Genomic DNA, 20,368 nt, shown 5'->3' with positions numbered 1-20,368 from the left:
CGCTTGGTCACGTGGTTGGCACGTCGTCCATGTGGCTCCATATGGGGCTGGTGAGGTTCCGGCCTAAGATGCGTGCATTCATTCAATGCCGCAAGTGACTGTCGTTCAGCGACACCATACCTACGTGTATATACCGCCGAGCGGAGAATGAAATAGCAAGCGTCACAGTATCCCGTCGACTCGTTGAGCAGAATTGACCAACACCAGTAAAAGACTGAAAAGACATGTCCGCTCAGAGAGCCCCCCCTCCCACTGCCCGCCCTCCCTCTCTTCACTCCCTCTCTCCCTCCTCAGTACCTGCAGACTACAAGTACATGTATGGTGGTACAACAGGCGATGGTGCCTGGATTCCTCCTTATAGGGCTGCACCGCGCCAGGTCATTGCCTACTTGGAAAAGTAGAAGTTCTCGTCGGGAGTTCGCCCGCGGATGTACTGCGGTTCGCTTCCCGGCACGTAGATGTCCTCAAACAAAATGGACGGCTTGGCATCGGGAACGACCATGGCCTCGGCGGCAGCAACCTCCTCGTTGACGTGGTTCCGTGCATCCTTGTCGATTTTCTTCAGGTCATCCTCGCTTGTGATCTCCCACTCCAGGATTTTCCGCTTCAGGCCGGCGATGGGGTCGTTGGTTGAGCGCATCCGCTGGATCTCCTCACGGGTACGGTAGGTGGTGCCCGGATCAGACATGGAATGACCGCCGTAGCGATAGGTGACATACTCGAGCACCATGGGACCCTTGTCGGCGGCAGTCCACTCCTTGCCGTACTTGACGGCTGCCTTGACGGCCAGGACGTCCATGGCGTTGACCTTGAGGCCGGGGATGTACTGTCCACGCTTGTAGTAATCGGTCAAGGCGGATGACCTAGCGGCGGAGGTACCCATTCCGTACTTGTTGTCTATGTCGACCAGTCAGCAACCCGCGGCCGTCCCGGGCGTCTCGGGTGAGAGGGGAAACATACTCTCGCAGCCAAACAGCGCTGGGAGGTTCCACAGCTTGGCCATGTTGAAGGCCTCGAAAACCTGACCCTGATTGCTGGCACCATCGCCGTAGAGAATGATGCTAGCCGTCTTGCTGTCCTTGTACTTGTGTGCGAAGGCCAGGCCGGCTCCGACAGGGACCTGGGCACCGACGATGCCGTTGCCACCGTAGAATCCCTTGCAGAACATGTGCATGGAACCACCCTTTCCGTAGGCAATACCCTCGCGGCGGCCCAGAAGCTCTCCGATGATGGATCGGACGGTACCGCCTCGCATCAGGGCGAAGCCGTGGCATCGATAGGCCGTGATGATGTCATCTTCCTTCGTGATGGCGTGCTCAATACCGACAGCAACGGCCTCTTGTCCGGTGGACAAGTGGCAGAAACCACGAATCTTCTTCTCCTTGTACAGGCGGTCGGCGGCCATCTCCATCTGTCTGCGACGCTGTCAGATAAGCAACAGACAAGTTTCCGAGGGCGCCGCCGTTGAGGGCGTACCTGATGGTGACCATATCGTAGTACATCTGCTTGAGCTCCTTCTTGGTCACCTCGATGGTGTAGGGTGGCGGGTCCAACTCGTATGTCTCGAAGCTCTCATCGCTGAGTGTGACCTGGAAGGGCTCAACGTCGGACTGCGTCGGAAATGGTCAGCGGGCATCGCAAAGGCATGAACGATCCAGAGGCTCTCGTGTAGAGATTCCACGATCGCGACGCGCAACAGTCATCTCACCTGAGGGACGGAGTGGCTCAAAGAAGCAGAAGCTGCGTCGGTGGTGACGGAGCGAGCAGCCAGAGCAAAGGGTGCTGCCCGGGCGCTGGCGCCTAGAGACACCGCCCTGGGAACTCGAACGGCTCTGGAGAACATCGTGGCGGCCTGGAGAAGCCTCCGGTCAATTGGGTCGAGGGGGAATTGGTCGGAGAAGCCGGAATATGAATCTTGGTCCGTCAACGGAGCTCGGAAATTTCTCAGCGTTGGGTGTTGAGCTCAGTCTCAAAGACGCCAGGACAAAATAGCCTTAGCGCATGATCCACGTGATGCAACATCAACCGACGCGCTTAGTGCTTGAGTATTCCTTGCAGAATACTATGCGTGTACAAGGTACTCCGTACTCCGTACATGTAAATATTATGAGCCCAGTGCACGGTATAAGTACTTAATACATGTATACTCAAGTACTTCCGTACTGCCAAGAACTTACGAGTTGCGACTACAAGTATTAATACAGTACCTACACCTCCAGTACGGAGTACTTACTGTACGTCTGAGTGCATGTACTTGTACAAGTACTCCGTAGTAGGTGACTGTTCTCCGTACAGTAATAATGATAATGGCCATCCATTTTGGTACTTCAGGTCGATGTTGCGACCCCAAGGTGGCATGGAAGGTCGCTGGGAGGAGGCTGACCGACACGTACTTGATTACGTCTGCGAGTAAGCAATAATGCGTTGATATCGATGGGTTGTTAACCCGATTTTCTACCAGCGAGAGTACTTACGCAGTGCGTACTACATGCATGCACATATGGAAGCGAGTGCGCTGCCGTTGCCCTCATAAACGACAGCCAAGGCAATTCAAATGATGTCAGTGCCTCCAAAATACCCGACGTCATACCATCGCATGAACAAATGGTACTGAGGGAGTGTGTAAAATTTTCATTCGTCGGCGCCTTGGGCGATCCTCCGCCTGGATGTAGCTACAAGTAGGAAAGGGAGCCGTGATTGTGATTATGTTGATGGTGATTTCCATGCCTGAATTGGTATCGCCAGTGCAATATTGCCCATGAGGGCAACGCTCGACCTCTGACCGCATTCGGCCCCCCCGAAACCCCTCTCTATAGGCCGTGATTGGGTATGAGGTGGCATTCCCTTCTCCTATATTGGCTTGCTTGAATAACATAACGCTGCAATGCCGGTACATGCTGCCTGCCCCAGATCGACTCGATTTCCCTAACCTGGCGCTCCATTGTAGTATAAAACAGAGCCCAATGCGCGCTCGTGGCGCGGCTTGACCCTTGTGCCGACGGTGAGTTTCAGCGAGGGAGGTTGAGTTTGCGCCTGCTGCACCTGAAATTCGGGGGGGTTGGGGGTTGGGGGTTCATTCGCGCTGGCATCGTCCCGCGCTGTCTATCTGTCGTCGAAGAAGGTTTTGCTGTCGGCTGGTATCGGGGACGTCGATGGGGCGGCGTCTTCCATGTCGACATCCTGCGTCGACGCGTCGCGACCGGTGGTGGTAATAGCTGGATCGCCAGCCCGGTAGTCAAGAGCCATGGCACTCAGGGGACGACTCGGGTCGGCTTCAAGAACGCGCTGCTGAAGCGGGAGCGGGCGGTCGTACAGCATCTCCTCCGGTGGAGAAAAGGACCAAACCTGTCGTCATCAGTCCTCGCGGTCCCAAGGGAAATCACCGGGGACAATATCCTCACCTCCATGACGGTTCGACCATGTCTCAGAGCGAGAGCAACGCACTTTTCCTTCTCAAAAGCGACGCGCCATACAGCCTCACCCTGGGCGATGAGCTCTCGCACGAGATGCCCCGTCTTCAAATCCCAAATCTTGACTCGGCCATCGCTGCCACCGCTGACGACACGAGCGTCGTCGAACTGCAGGCTCGTGACGCTGTTGTCGTGGGCGGCGAGCCGATGAATGGGGCACATCTTCTCTAGCGACCAGACTCGAACGGAGCCGTCCGAGCCGCCGGTCACCAAGGTATCGCCTCGCATTTGCAGCTGGCCGACAAGGGAGGTGTGACCTTGAAGGATGGCAAGGCATTCGCTGTCCATCACGTTAGCGATGGGCTCCTGCGCAGGACAGGTGGCCGAGGAAAGGTACCCAGAGAGAGGATCCCACACGCGCACGTTCGTGTCGAGGCTCCCCGTCACGACCCTCTTGCCGTCAAAGGCAATGGCGTATATCTGACTAAAATGGCCCTGCAGCGTCTGCAGGCATCGGCCCTCCGATATGCTCCATACTCGAGCAAAAGTGTCGTAGCTGCCGGAAACGACGATGTCGCCTTTGATCTCCAGGCATCTGACGCTCGACTGATGACCCATGAGAACGTTTTTGCAGACGCCTGCCCGAATGTCCCAAATTCGGAGGTAGGTGTCTCGAGAGCCGGAGATGGCGGTATTGGCGTCTGCCATCTTGAGGCAGCGCACCGTCGATGTATGTCCACGCAGGGTGTGCAAGCAAGCGCTGGCGCCAGGTTAGCATCGACAGAGATTGGGGGGGCTTCCGAGGTGCTCGTACCCCGTCTTCAAATCCCAGACACGCACATCGCGGTCGCAGCCACCGCTGACCAGGACGTCCTCGCAGGGTACCATGGCCCAGACTCCCATGACGTGGCCTTGAAGGATGCGTTGCGAGTCGCCCTTTGTGTCGAAAACGTGGATCTTGGCGTTATCGAGAGCCACGATGATGTACTTTGGCGTCAGATGCAGGCTCGTGACGACGCCACCCTCCTGGGTGATGTTCCTGTGAACGCTCGTGCCGCCCGATCTCCAAGCGGCCTCGACGAGATAGCGTTGCTTGAAATGAGACTTGTACGAGCGAATATTGGGTCTTGCCGTGGCGCCGTCGAAGCTGCGGGAGCCGGTTGAGTGGCCGGCCATGGAGCAGGAGCCGGGGAAGCTGCTGCTTGACATGTCGGCGTCGGCGCTGGCAAACGTAGGGGCGGAGAGCCTCACGGGGACGACGGTAGATGGCGCGTGAGCGTCCGACAGTCGCCTGCCGTAGTCGTGCTTGACGCAGAGGTTCTTCCACGTCATGTCGTCGCTGAGGAGGTCCCGCCACCGCTTCGAGACCTGGGATGCCCGGGCGAGGACTTTCGGGTCGTCGATGAAGGACAGAACCTGCGACGGGGGTCAGCCTGGAGAGGCTCGGGGCCGTGGTCAGACACGATGATGGGCTCTCACCCGCAGGCAGAGCTCGTTGGGTAAGCTCGTGAAGGGGTCCTTCTTCAGGAGCGGGCTGACGAATTGATGAACAAAGCTCAGCTGCTGACTGGTACAGAGGTTGAGCAGGTCGGCGAGAACCCTCGTCCGCTGCGGCCCGGAGCAGTTCCTGAAGTGTTGGCGGACCTTGGAGAGGAAGAATTCTTCCTCCTCGGCCGCGTCGCTCCAGTCGGGTTGGCAGTGCGCAGGCCCGGGCGAGGCGGCAGGCGTCGGAGGGGGCGGCGGGGAGCCGGTAACCTGCTGGTCAAATTCGGCGGTAGGCGTGGGCATGCTCGGTGTCGGCGGGCCCCTCGTCTGTCGCAACTGTCGGGGGAGCTTTTCTCGACGAGAGTTGGAACCGCTCGCCGAGTTGAGAGCGAACTCGTCGTCGTTCAGGATACTCCCTCTTCTCTGGGAGAAGCTCATGGGTTGGTCGAAGCCGGCCATGGCCTAGAGGTCAAGCCGTTCGCCGCCTCGCAGCGAGGGCCGATGTGACAAGGCGGACGCGGACAGGGCAGGGCAGGGTGATGCCGCAACACGGACGGCGTGCAGGTTGCAGCGGATGAGGCGCCTTAACGGAGAGCGGCGCGGGACATGTCAGCTAATGTACCATGCTCTGCACCGGAGCGTGCTGGGATGAAGGCTTGAATGAGGAACGAGGCAGTCGGAATCCGATGGGAAGCGTGGCGAGGCTCGGCATTGAGGGAGGAGGGCTGTTTCATGAGATGGATGCATGTCGAGTCCGAGGGCGAGACCGAGACGGCCTATTGAGAGGGGGGGGGGGGGGGGGCGCTAATGGCGGGAACAGATATCGTACGTACCGTGGCAGTGGCCGCAAATGGCATGGGTGGGATTAGCCGCGTCCACGAAGGGTAGTTATTGTTCACTGTCTTGAACGCAGCCGATGCGATGCCCTTTTTCGGCCGCTCCCTGGCGGATGGGGAATGCGGCGGACCAGGATGGCGACTTTTGAGCACGAGCGTGCGTGCGAAGGGGAGTTTTGCGTGAATGCTGGGGGGTTGATACCGGGGGTCGATAAAACCCCCTCGTCAGTTTGCTCACTTCTACGCCTAGGAGCGAGACGAGTGCGAAGGCTTGAAGACAGCAGGTCGAGCGCGTCCCCTCCGATTGCTGCTGCCGCCAAGCGAAAGGCAGGACGAGCAGGGGATGCGAGGTGGGAAGGAAGATGCGATATAATGGGGCGCGGGGGGGAGGGGGCGTGGAACGGGACACGATGTGGATGATGGGCAGATCAGAAACCAGAGATGCTATGAGTTTCGCGTCCGTCATGGTGGAGACGAGAGGCAGCGCACTAGTGGGTGCAATGTACCCTCAGGGTGGCTACTGTAAGTACTTGCCTCCCGGGAAGCAATGCTTGTTCATGTACTCCGTAAGCACAGCACAATTGCAGAAACAATAGTGGTATGAAAGCACTACAAGTTTCAATACCTACTTCGTACCGTACATACGGCGTAGCAGTCGAGCAAAAACTAACCAGTAGGGCGTACGGAGTAATAGTTAATAGTGCTTGATCAGTTCCTTTGACGATGAATGAGGAGCATGAACATGCAGAAGAGTGCAAGTATCAATGCCTTCCGCAGTCATATTTCATACCTACAGTACGTCCTGTAGGTAGGCAGTACCTAGTGGTAAGACTGACTTTGCACTGTACACGCTTAATGCCTTAGCAACAGGTAGTAGTAGGTGTAGTAGGTTAGTGGGTTAGTATTTGGTACCCAATGCAGTAGTAGTCTGTACGGAGTATTACTTGGACATGTACGGAGTACAGTAGCTGTCTTTACCGAGAATTGACAACTGGGCAGTTGAAGTCCGGTTGGTACCGACCAAAGCACTGTACTTGTACGGAGTAGTATGCCTGTATTTGCTTCAAGTATTACTCCGCACTTGTACAGTCACCCCCTCGATGCAGTTGCCAGGTTCTGCTTAATGTAATTACTCGCTAGGCACCTATAGACTTCCACTACTGGTTGACACACAGGTACCTGCAGATACCTGCCGCTCCCAATGTACTCCGGTATAACGGAGTGCATACATCCCAGTCGCGAGTTTGGCAATGAAGCTTGGAGCGCTCGCCCCTGCACCAGGCATGCGCGTGCGGCACGGGTCCCAGTGGACGGCTGTTTCTGAATCAGCCTGTGCTGGCGGCCCAGGCACTGATTCCCTCGGTCCGGCAATCCATACGAGGCTAGGTACCGAAGGCCTTTATTGTCCTTTGTGCAGGACACGGAGGCATGCACCTTGCCGTTGCTCGCATCAAGGGGTTCAGGGGTCTGAGGCCTGGATTCCTGCGGAGGCCACGCCATACCAAGTCGCCCTCAGTTCCAAGTCAGAACGGACGAAGCACATGGAGACTCGCGCGAGAGCAGTCCGTACCGAGGCAACCTCTGAAGATGTTGAATTTGCTCCATTCAAGATGCTCGCCAGGCCAAGGCTCTGCCAGAGAAATCGTCCCACCCGTCTGTCCGGCGTATGGAGTGCGGCAAGAGGTGGACAAGCGACCCGAGCGATTCGAAGTTTGCACACGAGCGCAATCTATCCATCTAGACAATTCGAGCACTCCCTCATCGCAACCGAGCAGTGCAGCGCTCACCCACATTGCTTTGACTGCCTTGACAGCACCGCGATGCGGAAGCAATCGCCGTCATGGCGACGAGGGGACCTCCCTCTGGTTGTGATCAGCACCGGCGGCCCCATTAAAACCCACACGCGTCCCATTCGCACCCCCTCGCATCCCCTCGCATCCCCTCACACGGCTAAACAGTTGCACGCCGAAACTCAATGGTGGTGGTGCCCCCCCAGCTGCGTGACGAGCGGCAAAAACATGCCCGCCACGGTGGCGAGCGTGTCGCGCATCTGAGGACCCCTCATCTTCCGCTGCCCGTTCGCCGACGGCCCTTCCGTGTAGCCGTTGGTTCCCGGACCAAGCTCATTGACCGGCTGCAGGGAACCTTCTTCTTGCATGGCATGCATGGCGACGTATCTGCCGTCCGTCAGCAACTCGGGACCCATCTCGGGCGCTGACCGACATCGGTCGGGAAGGCAGGCGTCGCGTCACTCACAAGAATGTCCCGCCGGAAAAGAGCAGCAGCATGCCGGTCCACCACTGGCCGTGCTCGCCCTCGATGTGGTCGCCGCCCAGGACTCTGACCAGCATGCCGGTCAACAAGGCGCCGGCGGGGGCGGCGAGGCTGAAGATGATCAAGTGTCCCCTCGCCGCACGCTTCGACAGCCCTTGCCGCAGGAGTATCGAGGTCAATCCAAAAGCGGCAGGGGCCTTGTGAATCATGATGGCGATGAAGATGATGAAGCCCAGTCTCATGTTGGACGAGGCCGACGATGCGCCCATGGCGATGCCGTCGGCGGCCGCGTGGATGACGAGTCCCATGGTCGTCGCCATGCTGCGCGAGCTTCTCGGCGTCGGCGCCAGAGTGTCGAGGAAGCCGACGGATTCGGGATCGCCGGCGCCATCGCCGCTTCCGAGGTTATCGAGGCTCATGTGCGTCGTCTCGGCGCTGGATTGAAAGGTCTCGGTCGCGTGCCGGGGTATTCTGTCGATGAGGAACATGAGGACGAAGCCCAAGACCATGGAAAAGCCAACCTCGAAGCCTGGGATGCTGAAGTGCTCCTCGTGCTTCGCATCTCCGTCCCCGTCCCCGTCCCCGTCGCCCTCGACACCGCCCTCCTCGTCGCCCTCCTTCTCCTTCTCCTTTTCCTTCTCCTTCTCCTTTTCCTTCTCCTTCCCCTTCTTGCCCTCGCCCTTGTCCTCTTCGCCCTCTCCGGCGACCTTTCTTGGCATCGTGGTGGCGGGCTCAGAGTCGTCGACCGCCCGCCCGCCTTCTCTCTTCCTCACCGATGCAGGGGCCGTCAAGGGCGTCGCGGCGTTGGATACCAACTGGCGCAGGGCATCGCCCGACACCGCGTCGCGCTTCGCGGCCACGATTGCGGGCGTCGTGCTTTCGTGAACCTGTCGCTTTTCCATGGCAAACTTCCAAGGGGCCCTCGTTGCCAAGCTGCGAGCGTTGTGGATGTGGGAGGGCGATGTTGCCATGGCGGCGGCCTCGATCCCCTCGGGAATAATGACAATGAGGGAGGTGCCGACGAGGATGCCGACACCGATGCTGGTTATCAGGCGCAGCTGCGACTGTGTCAATGTCATGGATAGAGGCAGAGCTCCGGCGAAGAACGAGCTGGCAAGGTTAGCGAGGCTCCCCAAAGGCCGACGGTCAGGATGGAGGGCCCTCCACTCACGCCAAAGCCATGACCACCTGGACGGGTACATTGTCAGCCAGAGCCGAATCTTCACAGGCAGGCGGAAGAGAGTGGCGGACGTACGCATAGCGCCAGAAGGAGCAGCATGCCCCCCATGATGGGATACCTTGCGTTTTGTCGTCCTTTGTTGTTGCGCTGGGACTCGGGTGCAGCGAATGAGATGATGAGGCGGGATCTGATTATGCGCTGCGTGACATTGTCACCATCACCGCGGCTCGGTTGAGTGTACGAATGAAGAGGGCAGAACTAGCACCGGCCGGTGTCGAGAACCAGACGAGAATAGACGAGGCAGTAATCGTAGGTTGCGAGGAGGTAGCGGACAATAGGGAGTAGGGGGTAGGGAGTAATTAGGAGTAGGTGGCAGGTGGAGGGCATCAAACGCGTAACGTCAACGTGGAGGTAATAGATGGGTTGGCTTCCTTGCGCCTCTGCGACAAGCCAGCAGCAATCAGGGCGTCCACAATCCACCCTATTGCAGCTCTCGGCAACGAACACCCCTTCGGCCCGCTCGCCGGCCAGCTCGCTCCCTGCGGCACTTTGCGCGACTCGCCGCGGTTGGTGCTGAATGGAGGCTGGCGCCCTGGCGTCCTGGTGTCTGCGCGTCTCCACTCCCAGGCACCACTGACTGGTTACATTGGCTGACTACTCACTCCGAGTGCCTCGGCGTCTGGTGCAAGTGCGCAACGGCCAGCAATGCCAAGTACCTGGCCAAGCGCCTGAGGAGGTGCGCTTTGTTTTGTACAAGTATTAATATTACCTTCAGCGTACCCCATTCGGAGCACGGAGTACCAAAGGTGCAACAATGCAAGTACTCCGAACCGCACATGTATTCTGCTCGGCACTACTCCATATACTTACTTGCGTTTACAAGTAGCGCATGTCGATGTGCCCGACTATAAGCCAAGGGAGGCACCTCCTGGACCTCTCAGGGGTAGTAGCAATAGCCTGAAAATAAGTACCGGCGACAGGTGCAGAGGCATTTGATGTATATACTACGCAGGTATTACTTGTAAATACGGTACATGTACTTGGGTACGCCTACAGTATATTTACAACTACAACTACTTGTCTAGGTAGCATTACCATGCGCATGCGAGTGCGGTTAACCAAGGAATAAAGGACTAATAGTACGGAGTGCAAGTACACCTAAGTCCTGTACTTAAGTATGTACTGTAATGACAACTTACTGTAAGTACTTACGGAGTACTTGTGTTTGTATTGTAATTTCACTGTACTGTACGTACGTGTACTCCGTACATGCAGATGTACGTACACCTAAGTACAGTAGCTGCGTCGCACTGGAGTCTATCCTGTACTGGTATAATACTTGCAACATCTAAGTAACTACCTAGTACTGTACCCAGGCTCCGTGCAAAATCTGCATGGTACGGAGGACAGTGCTTTGATGAATGCTGTAGCTTGAACAGTATTACTTACTTCGGTGTGCAGTACTCGCGATATTGGTAGCAAGCAAGTTTTTGTCAAGTCATAATGCAGAATACTACGGAGTACAGTACTAGGGAGCAATTATTGTACAGTAACATTAATACTTGTTGGTGTCCAAGTACGGAGCACTACAGGGTGTCGTTGTAAGCAAGTACATGTAAGTACTCTGCACTCCTCCATAAGTGGAGGCAGGCATGTGCTGAAAGTATTGAAACTCCGCAATTATAGTAGTAGATGTAGTAGTAGCTCGAGTACATGTAATTAAGTACCTTAAGGACGTACTTACTTACTGTACGGAGTACACCTAAGTAGTACCCATCACAACCCATCGACTTAGCCAGCCAGAATCCACTTGGCCAACGTCCACCCATTTTCGTACGGCATCTGCTGTTTTTTTCTTCCTTCAACCAGACCCAACGTCCAACGCCTCCCGACTCCAACGCTTCCCATCCAGTGCTGGTCGCTGCGACAGAATTGGAGACGAGGATGATGTACTGTTGTGGCCATGTGCGACGCGCGCCCATCGGACAGGAGGCAGTATCTTTTGTCATCCTTGAACCAAGATAGACCCGTCAAAGATCGAAGCGGACGGAGAAGCCGAAGCCGGAGCAGCAGTCGGAGCAGAGACGACCGAAGCAGTCACCGACGCCGCCGCCGGTCCACCGTTACTCGAGACGCATCTCCGACGCGTGGTGAACCCGATGGCAAGCATGCGGACACGCTGCAGCCGAGGCCTACCCGACTAAAGCTCAAGAAAGACGGACAGCGTCGGCGGCATCGCCACCGTTCCTCCGACCCCGACGCGGTTCGCGAAGATGCCCAAGTCGAAGGTGACGTGCGTGACAGCCACCGTCGTCACCGACACGGCCGCCGCCGCCGACGCAGATCGCCGACGCCTACCAACATACACGAAGCCGCACCCCTAGACCCGGATGCCGCCTTTCGGGAATCACTCTTCGACGCCATGGCCGACGACGATGCGGCCATGTACTGGGAGCACGTCTACGGCCAGCCGATCCACGTCTACGCCAAGGACAAGGTTGGGCCGCAGGGTGAGCTGGAGCGCATGACGGACGAGGAGTACTCGGCGTACGTGCGCCAGAAGATGTTTGAAAAGACTCACGCCGGCCTGCTGGAGGAGAAGGCGCGACGGGAGGAGGCTCGGAGCCGACGAGAGAAAGAATCGCACGAGAGGCGCAAGGCGCAGGAGGAGTGCGAGAGAAGGGACGGCGCGATCCGAGAGGAAATGGAGCGTAGCCTGCGTCGCGGACAGCAACGCAGGGAGCGCAAGGCCTGGGCCGAGTTGTGGGACAAGTACACGTCGGCTTGGGCCGGGTGGGACGGCTCGCCTCCGAATCTCCCGTGGCCAAACAAGAGCGGCCGCATGGGCATTGACGAGCAGCACGTCCGCACCTTTTTCACCCAGGGCCTGAACCTCGCCGAGGTGGGCGAGGGCGCATTCGAGGCCAAGCTCAAGGAGGAGCGGGTGCGGTGGCACCCCGACAAGATTCAGCAACGGCTGGGCGGGCAAGTGGACGACGACATCATGAGAGACGTGACGGCCATATTCCAGATCATTGACCGACTGTGGCGAGAGTTGCGGGCGGACAAAGGATGAGATTACGCGTTCGAGAAACGATGGTGCATTTTGCGTCTGCCTCGTGATGCACATGACGACGGGCTCAAACTCGTGCACCGTCATCCGCAGCTTCGACGAAGAGCAACGTTGGCCTGTTGGTCGGCCGTCCGTCCGTCCGTCCGTCCGTTTCCACTGCCCCCAAATGAACGTTGTTCGGAGATGACGCGAATCTCATCCTTGTTGCTTGACAAAGCTCGTGCGTCGGCCCCGGAAAATGCTGGCTCGGATCGAGGCTTCGGATCGCGCCTTGGCTGGCGTCTCTGGTCATCCGTCGTCGCAAGTGACGACGAGCCATCATTTTCCCTCTACATGTTGGCGAGGACGGCGGCACCGCCTAGGAGGGCACCGATGGCGACGACGCCCGTCTGCGCAGGCGCCGCCGCTCCCGCCGAGCTGCTCGAGGTGGTGGTGGCGGCGGCAACGAGGCTGTTGCTGGCGGCGGCGAGCCCGGCCGCGGCCTTGCTGAGCTCGGCGTTGATGCTGCTCTTGACCGCGTTGTCGGTGGCGGTGGCGAGGACGCTGCTGAGGCTCGACTGCTTGGCGCCGAAGCTGCTCGTGATGCTGGCCCACTCGGAGCCGAGGCCGGGCACGACCTTGCTCGCGATCGACTTGGCGTCCGAGATGATGCCACCTGCCGCGGGGGCGATGCCGCTGATGAAGGTCGCCGCGTTGGGGATCGCGTTTCCGATGAAGCTGGACGCGTCGGCGATGATGTCAGGCATCGGTGTGGGCTCAGGGTTGGCCTGCATTCACCATGACGTTAGCGCACGGAGAACGGATGAGGTTGGTCGGGACAAGCATGGTATTACCTGGACGGCAGCGGCCCAGGCGACGACGGCGAACGTGGAGAACTTCATGATGACGACGGTTGAACGGGCGCGGCTGTCGGTTGGTCGAGAATCGCCAAGGCGGAGGCAGAGACGACGGGAGAGGGGCGGAGAGCAACAGGTAAATATGCAACGGGGACTGGCATGCAAGAGGCGGGAAGCGTGCTTGTAGTCCAGGGGAAGGGGGGCTTGGGTATGGGGGAGAATGGCGGGACGCGAGCCGATGTCTAGGGAGGGCCGTCGTATGTATGTACTTATAATGGAAAGGTTGAGGTAATGCGACAACCCATCCTCGTATTCAGCAGCAAGACGAAGCCATATCACCAAGGTGCTGGCTGGTGGCCCCGTGCACACCGCACGTACGGAGTATGGAACACTCGCACACACACGAAATTGCTTTTGCATGAGCGCTACTCCTGGGATGTGCCAGCTAGCACGAGTAAGTCAACCCAGCATTGGTTAGCACAAGCGTCACGAACGTACCCAGCTTGCCCAGCTACCCTGGTCGGCAGAGAGGGGGGGGTTGGGCGCTGGGTGCGCCATGGTATATCGGGTCAGTAGCAGTTCTCTGCGTGGAGTATGCATTCCGCATCGAGCTGTCCACTGGGATGCTACTGTAGATTGACGTAGACAATGACGATGAAGCCTTGATGCTTCGTGAGCGGAGCGCCACAGGTCCTTACGTCAGCCGGTATAAACACGACTATTAATAGCGGCCGAGCCACGGCTCAACCACAGCTGCGCCACTCCAATGATCACCCGCCTCCTACAAAGATGCGACCCCTAGCAGGCTTGGCAATGATTCATGACGACGACCTGTGGCCCCAAATGCTCACACCTTGACGATGCCGTTGGCAACTTGCAAGGAGGGCATGGACTTGCACGTGAAGCTACCAGATATGCTTACACTTGATCCCCATCGAATCATGATCAACATTGTCTAGCGTGAACGTGGGGGTGGATGATCCCGCGTTCTTGGTCTATGGCGCGCCAACGCTTGGCCGGAACTGAAGCCAACCTGCTGGTATCCAGCTCTGACTCTACCACATATATGAGCTGCCGATCTGCCTAGTGTTTGGTGCTCGTCACTGGGACGAAGGCGTACGCAGAAATCTGGTAGTACCGCGCCGGAAGGTGCTTGTTGGCCTGCATTCGTCTGGCACAAATACATATAATACCTGTACAGCCTCGCACCGACATCCATCCATCCATCCACCCATCTACCCATCCACCCATCCACCCATCCACCCATCTACCCATCAACCCATCTACCCATCAACCCATCTACCCATCAGCACCGACATCCATCCATCCATCCATCCATCCACCTATCTACCCATCCACCCATCCACCCATCTACCCATCTACCCATCCACCCATCCACCCATCTACCCATCCACCCATCCACCCATCCATCCATCCACCCATCCATCCATCCACCCATCCATCCACCCACCCATCCACCTACCCATCCACCCATCCGTACATTTGCGTGTCTGTAGATGCAAGTGTAGTCGTCTCTCTTTCCGGCATCGCCTAGTCTTGCGACGCCTGACGCAACCCCAACTTACACCTCGCGATAGGGCGAGATGCCCTTCTTCAGCTCCGCCACAATCTCGGCCGCTTCGTCTGCGCCTCGGGCCTCAAAGTCATATCGCTTGCTTTCCGTGGCCTTGTAGATGACGAGCTGTTTCCGACAATCCGACGTCAGTCTGGCGTCCATCGAAAACCGCCCGCCTTCTCGCCACGTACCTTGACGTTCGTCGGGTGCTTCCGCGGCACCTTGCACCCGATGACGTTGCTAAAGTGCACCGTCGTCGTCTTGCCGGTTCCGTCGTGCACCGCCTTGCCGCCCGACGCCGGCACGATGTGGATGTACTCGCCGTCGATGACGAGGATCCGCTCGCTCATGCCGACGAGGCGCATCGGCTGCTTCCGCCAGACCGTGTACTTCTTGTAGTTGGCGTTTGCCAGCTCGTCCTGCTTCGGCGTCTCCCGCGCGAGCGGGTGCGGCCCCTGAACCTGGCCTTTCTTGTGGCCCTTGCGCTGCGCCACGCCCTGGCCGTCGCCGAGCGGCATCGGCTTCGGCGACGCGCCGCTCGGCGAACCCGTCATGCTCAAGGGACCGTCGGTCGCGAACCGTCGTCGGTAGAGCTCGAGGTCGGACACGTTTCCGATCGACGACACGGGCCGGTCGATCATGACGACGGCTCCCGAGCCCGGCAGCTTGAGCACGTGGTTCGCCTTGTCGAGCTGCCTCTTGCGGCAGACGAGATCCAGTACCTCGGCGAGGTACGTGTCCGTCGTGACGTCGACCGTCACCATCTGCCCCGACGGCACGTCGGCCGACAGGAGGTGGACCCGGAGCAGCTTCTGCTGGCCGCGCATCGTGTTGGGGGCGGCCGCCGGAGCCTGCGGCGCATCCGCCAGCGGCGTGTTGGACCGGTACGTCGTAAACACAATCGGGTTCTGCCTCGGTCTCGCCGGCGCCTCGGCCACCGGGGGCGCCGGTGAGACGCCGGCGGCTGGCGCGATCCTGAGATTCCCATCGGCTTCCCGACCGGCACCCTGCACCGCCGCCCCCGCCGCCGGGCCCGGCTCCTCGTCATCCTCGCCGCCGTCCTCCTGCGGCGTCAGCGCCGCGTTCTCGTCAAACTCCTTCTTCGTCGCGGGCACCAGGGCAAAGTCGTCGAAAGCCTTCGAGTTGGATCGTAACCTGCCGCCGCCGCGAGCGCCGGCGTTGTTGACCGTCGTGAACGACGTCAGCGGTTTCGTCCTCTCAAAGGGCGGGAAGTCATCGTCCACTTCGCCTCCCTCCTCCACCATCCTCAGGGTCCACCAGTTGATGTTGACCTTGTCTGGAGCCAGCGGAGGCTCCCGTTTCTCCTCGTTGTACCTGTACAAGCCGAGCCCGATGAGGTCGGCGACGGTGACGATGCGCTCTGCGCCTTGGCCGTCCTGCACGCGCGGTCGGATGCGAACCTCGAACGGCTTGCTCGGCAGGTCCGAAAAGGAGGCGTAGATGCGGACGTTGATGGATCCCTGCGTCCCCTGGCCGCTGAAGTGGGCAAATTTCTGAAACGGCACCGACGGCTTGTCCTGCTTCGCCCTGAGCGCCGCCGTCAACAAGCTGTGCGGCTGGATGACGCTGAGCGGTCGGAGGGTGCTCATCGGACGAGGCGGCGGCAGGGCCCCGAGGATGACCGGCTTGGCGGGCGCGTTGGATCGGCGGATCGTGGGTTGCCTCGTAAACTTTCGCGGCAGGGTGCCGATCACGGCCTGCGTCGGCGAAGCGTTCATCGGGTTCTCAACGCCATCCAGGATGGAGGCGGAGTCGATGCTGCCGACGTAGTCTCCCGACACGTCGGAGCCGTCGTCCGAATCGTCGTCCTCCTCGGGCGGCCCGTCGGTGTCGGCCCGATGCATGCTGGCCCTCGGTTCCTCGCTGATCTTCTCCTGAAGCCGTAGCGCCTTCGCCGCGGCACGGGCCGCCTCCCGATGCCTGTGGGCGGCCGGCAGGTCAAACTCGTTCTCGGACGATACGTAGCTGCTCGTGAAGGTGTCGCGACGAGGCCGCTCACGCACCGTCTCCAACGCCGACTGGGACCCTCGGCGGTTGCTTCGCGGCGACGGCTGCTGCTTGAGCGACGACACCTGGATGGGCGACGAGCCGGCCCGCTGTCGGACGGGCATCTTGGCGAACTTGATCTGCTGGGCGGCCCGCTGCTCGTGCTCGTCGTCGCTGTCGTCGCTCAGATCGCTGCTGTCTTCCTCCATCTGCTCCCGACGCCTGCGCCTCTTAGTCGCCATGCCGGGCCCCATGGTGTCCGCCCCGCCACCCGTGAGCATGCCGCCATCGTCGTCGCCATCGTCGAGCGTCAGGCCAGCCTGACGCGGTGCCTGGAAGTACTCCGAGGCGACGGCGGTCGGGATCGGGGGCGAATGGGTGCGCTTGATGTGCGACGAGCTGGGCCGCCAACCCGAGGCCTTGAACGGCGTCGAATTGAGGAATGCATCGTTCACGGTGAGAAGCCGCTCACCGACGCCGTCGGCGATTTCATTAAGGTAGCCCGTCCGCAGCTGATATGACACAAGCCTGCGAGACAACTTAGCGAACTGTCCGAAGGGAGCCGTCAGCCCATGGAGCGCTTTCGTACTCATCCAGCTGAATGATGGACATGGCAGGCAGGCGTGTTTGGAGTGGCTGAAGCTTTCGCTGCAGCGTCCGTCTACATGGCCGATGACTGGTGATGGTAGGTCAGCAGGCCAGTAGGTCCCTACGTCGGTAGGTTCGTAGGTTCGTAGGTCGGTAGGTTTGTAGGTCGGGAGGTCGGTAGGCGTGGCGAGGAGGCTGAGGAGCAAGAGGAAGGCGAAGTCGATGATGCGCAAGGGAGAAGGAGACAATGAGCACGGAGCAGGCGCTGTATTTGGAACCAAATCCACCGAAGAGCGACGGAAGAAGTGATGACGGAGGCGAATTAGTATGTGTATCGTGCCGGCAGTTGATGGCGTAGGTTTCCCCGACCCGTTTAGGGAGTACATGTAAGTACACCTAGTTGTACAGTATGTGAGTAATCTAGTACATACTAGTACGGAGTCAGTACGTACAAGTTCGTGTGTTGGTTTGTACTGTAAGTACTTATGTAAGTAAGTACTGTAAGTAAGTACTAGGTAGTTGTATAGTCCTCCGTACACACTACCGGAGTATCGAGAACGGAGCACGGAGTACTCCGTACACAGAAAGTAGTTGTACTTGTAGCATACTGTACTTGCACCTTAGTCATATCATAGTATCCGTAACTAGTACCTAGTACGGAGTACGGAGTACTAACTTACGGATTACTACGGTAAGTGGTGCCTGGGACAGCATCTCCACTTCTATCCGACCGCTACAGTACTCTGATCACTAAGTACATGCAATCAGATGTACTGTATTGCCCGTAGACTGTAACTGTAATTTGTTGGTCGCTGCAACTTCCAGCACGTATTTGTACTCCAAGTACACCTTTAGGTGGGGCGTGGCACGATTACTTGTATGTGCCCTATATTCTGCTCTCCGGTCACCTAAATACACATGTCCCCACGCAGGAGTGTTGGTGGTCAGTATTACCTACAGTGGAGTACAAGTACGGAGTACGGTACAATACAGTTGCCCGCTAATAGAGAGTTGGTAAGTACACTATGTACATTTCATGGCGATCAAGGAATTGTGCAAACCTCGTTCGTCATCCATATCCCCCTCTCCCATCGTCCACCTCTTTCAGACCAGCAACCTGCTCAGCGCTCGTCTCAGGCCCAAATTCGCACTCATGGGTCTGGTCGACTACTCCGAGTCAGACTCTTCAGGCAGTGAATCTGAGGCGCCCAAAGAGGCACAGAAGGCGGCCCTATCCGATTCCAAGAAATCATTCAGAAAAGTCGTCGACCGATCCAACCCGGGCAAAATCGTCGTCAACCTTCCGCAGCCCGCGGCGGCGACGAGCGACAGAAATGCCCATGCCGAGGAGCCACCGGCCAAGCGAGCGCGTACCGCCGGCAGTGGTTTATTCTCCGGGTTCAATTCGTTCCTTCCAGCGCCCAAGAATGCCACGAAACCCGACCAAGCTAAACCAGCTGTGAGCCTCAAAACCAGCACAGAACTAGGCTTCAGCCGTGATGGATCGGAAGGCGGTGGAGCTAGACGTGGTGACGTGTCGCCATCCGGACTCGAGTCCACGAACCCGCCGCCCCCAAAGCGACAGACAGAACCGTCGATTCCAGAGGGGCAGAAGAAAGCCGACGAGGTCAAGCTGGTCGGCAAGCCCTTGATGTTCAAGCCGCTGTCTGTGACCAGGAATTCGAGCAAGAAAAAGACTTTTGCGTCTGGGGGGGGCAAATCGAATGCAACCGCTGCGGTGCCAGCAAATCTATCAGCGAAGACTTCATCAAACGCAACAACTGAAAGCCAGCCCACTACTTCCCTTGTTCAACCGCCGAAAAGGGTGTCACTCTTCTCCATGCACACCGAAGCGCCCGCCGAATCGGATAAATCCAAGCCGGGCGGCGCCTACGAACCCTTGTTCGCCTCGGACGCTCTCTTGGACCAAACGCATGCTGAACAGCCGGCCCCATATGCCACCGAGCCGCATCATGCTTCTCTGCCGACCACGGCGCCCCCATCTGAATCTCTTGACAGCATCGCTCGCGATCTGAACCTGTCGTCGGCGGCCCGTCGTGAGCTCTTTGGCCGCAACCGTGGTGGAGTCGACCAGGAGGCCAAGACGGTCATCAACTTCAACATGGACCAGGAATATCAACATAATGAGGAGGTTCGCGCCGCTGGCGATCAGCAGATTCATAGACCCGTTCGGGCTCTACACGCCGGCAAGCATAGCCTGCGTCAACTCGTCCAAAATGTACACAGCCAGCGTGAGGCGCTCGAGGATAGCTTTGCCGCCGGCCGGGCCAACCGCAAGGAGGCTTCCAACAAGTACGGTTGGGGTTGACGGCTCAACCTCGGACGCGAAGTTCCCGGCCACTCGAGTTGCTGCTAGGCTAGTGGTATGCTGCGGTCGTGAGCCATCATTCATTCCACGCAGGAGGTATCATCCTGTCCGATGAAGGGCGGAGGATCTGGTTGGAAAACGGCAGCTACGCCGCCACAATACCCTTCCCCGGACTATCGTTGTTACTATCCATCACACCAAACGGCCATTCATCCGTCACCAAGGTGTGGGGATGTATTGTGCTTGTCTACAATCATCGGCTCCTGGCCCCCTGAAACCTGGTGCGCTGGAGGTATTCCGCACGAGGGTTTGAGTTCGTGTATAGGACCCAGTGGCCACCTTCGCTCCATTATCTCCGTTATGGTGCGGGCCGCAACGCCGGATCATGGCCGACTCCCGGAGGTCGTCCAGCGGCACAGTGCAACGAACATGGGTCACTGAGCGATGCGGTGGAAGGGATATGTATGGCGGAGGGAGAATTTGCCATCGAGCGGAGGCGACCTCTGGAGATTGAAGTTGGAAGAGGACACAGTCACTGCTCATGAGGCCAAGCTGAACTATCGGCACGCGATGTACTCATCGTTCGACTACGGATTGTGCCTTTGACTACCACAAGAGCTTTGGCTCCGTTAAAACCTACCTTCCGACTTGCTTCCGTGAGCCCTCTCATGGCTGTTAACCCTACCACCCTGAAAATTCCCGACTCTTCTTTCAAACGTAGTGCGCCTTGATATTGCAAAAAGGTTGCATCTATCCGCCGTGAACGACCTCCCT

General features: G+C 58.4%; 7 protein-coding genes across 7 annotated transcripts; 2 read left to right on the top strand and 5 right to left on the bottom strand.

Annotated features, from left to right (window-relative positions):
- Positions 1-385: 385 nt before the first annotated feature.
- On the bottom strand, positions 386-1,843 carry DCS_07800 (pyruvate dehydrogenase E1 component alpha subunit; the record flags this gene model as incomplete). The annotated part of the gene is made up of 4 exons (XM_040805084.1): positions 386-897; positions 961-1,415; positions 1,477-1,610; positions 1,709-1,843. 4 exons carry the CDS (start codon positions 1,841-1,843, stop codon positions 386-388), a joined length of 1,236 nt encoding a protein of 411 aa, XP_040655188.1.
- Positions 1,844-3,102: 1,259 nt separating this feature from the next.
- On the bottom strand, positions 3,103-5,354 carry DCS_07799 (uncharacterized protein; the record flags this gene model as incomplete). Its single annotated transcript, XM_040805083.1, has 4 exons — positions 3,103-3,345; positions 3,402-4,170; positions 4,225-4,826; positions 4,890-5,354. The coding sequence occupies 4 exons, from the start codon at positions 5,352-5,354 to the stop codon at positions 3,103-3,105; spliced, it is 2,079 nt and encodes a 692-aa protein (XP_040655187.1).
- Positions 5,355-7,703: 2,349 nt separating this feature from the next.
- On the bottom strand, positions 7,704-9,293 carry DCS_07798 (ZIP metal ion transporter; the record flags this gene model as incomplete). The annotated part of the gene is made up of 4 exons (XM_040805082.1): positions 7,704-7,908; positions 7,988-9,115; positions 9,177-9,193; positions 9,261-9,293. The coding sequence occupies 4 exons, from the start codon at positions 9,291-9,293 to the stop codon at positions 7,704-7,706; spliced, it is 1,383 nt and encodes a 460-aa protein (XP_040655186.1).
- Positions 9,294-11,148: 1,855 nt separating this feature from the next.
- On the top strand, positions 11,149-12,261 carry DCS_07797 (uncharacterized protein; the record flags this gene model as incomplete). Its single annotated transcript, XM_040805081.1, has 1 exon — positions 11,149-12,261. The coding sequence occupies one exon, from the start codon at positions 11,149-11,151 to the stop codon at positions 12,259-12,261; it is 1,113 nt and encodes a 370-aa protein (XP_040655185.1).
- A 326-nt stretch (positions 12,262-12,587) lies between these two features.
- DCS_07796 (uncharacterized protein) lies at positions 12,588-13,139 on the bottom strand (the record flags this gene model as incomplete). The annotated part of the gene is made up of 2 exons (XM_040805080.1): positions 12,588-13,025; positions 13,092-13,139. The coding sequence occupies 2 exons, from the start codon at positions 13,137-13,139 to the stop codon at positions 12,588-12,590; spliced, it is 486 nt and encodes a 161-aa protein (XP_040655184.1).
- Positions 13,140-14,676: 1,537 nt separating this feature from the next.
- DCS_07795 (stress activated MAP kinase interacting protein Sin1) lies at positions 14,677-17,979 on the bottom strand (the record flags this gene model as incomplete). Its single annotated transcript, XM_040805079.1, has 5 exons — positions 14,677-14,796; positions 14,862-17,661; positions 17,718-17,738; positions 17,803-17,872; positions 17,946-17,979. The coding sequence occupies 5 exons, from the start codon at positions 17,977-17,979 to the stop codon at positions 14,677-14,679; spliced, it is 3,045 nt and encodes a 1,014-aa protein (XP_040655183.1).
- Positions 17,980-18,301: 322 nt separating this feature from the next.
- On the top strand, positions 18,302-19,594 carry DCS_07794 (uncharacterized protein; the record flags this gene model as incomplete). Its single annotated transcript, XM_040805078.1, has 1 exon — positions 18,302-19,594. The coding sequence occupies one exon, from the start codon at positions 18,302-18,304 to the stop codon at positions 19,592-19,594; it is 1,293 nt and encodes a 430-aa protein (XP_040655182.1).
- Between the last annotated feature and the right edge of the window lie 774 nt (positions 19,595-20,368).

Source organism: Drechmeria coniospora, chromosome 03, assembly GCF_001625195.1.
Source record: "Drechmeria coniospora strain ARSEF 6962 chromosome 03, whole genome shotgun sequence".
NCBI lineage: Eukaryota > Fungi > Ascomycota > Sordariomycetes > Hypocreales > Ophiocordycipitaceae > Drechmeria > Drechmeria coniospora.
Note: the sequence above shows the minus strand (reverse complement) of the source record. Positions and strands in the feature narration are given on the sequence as shown.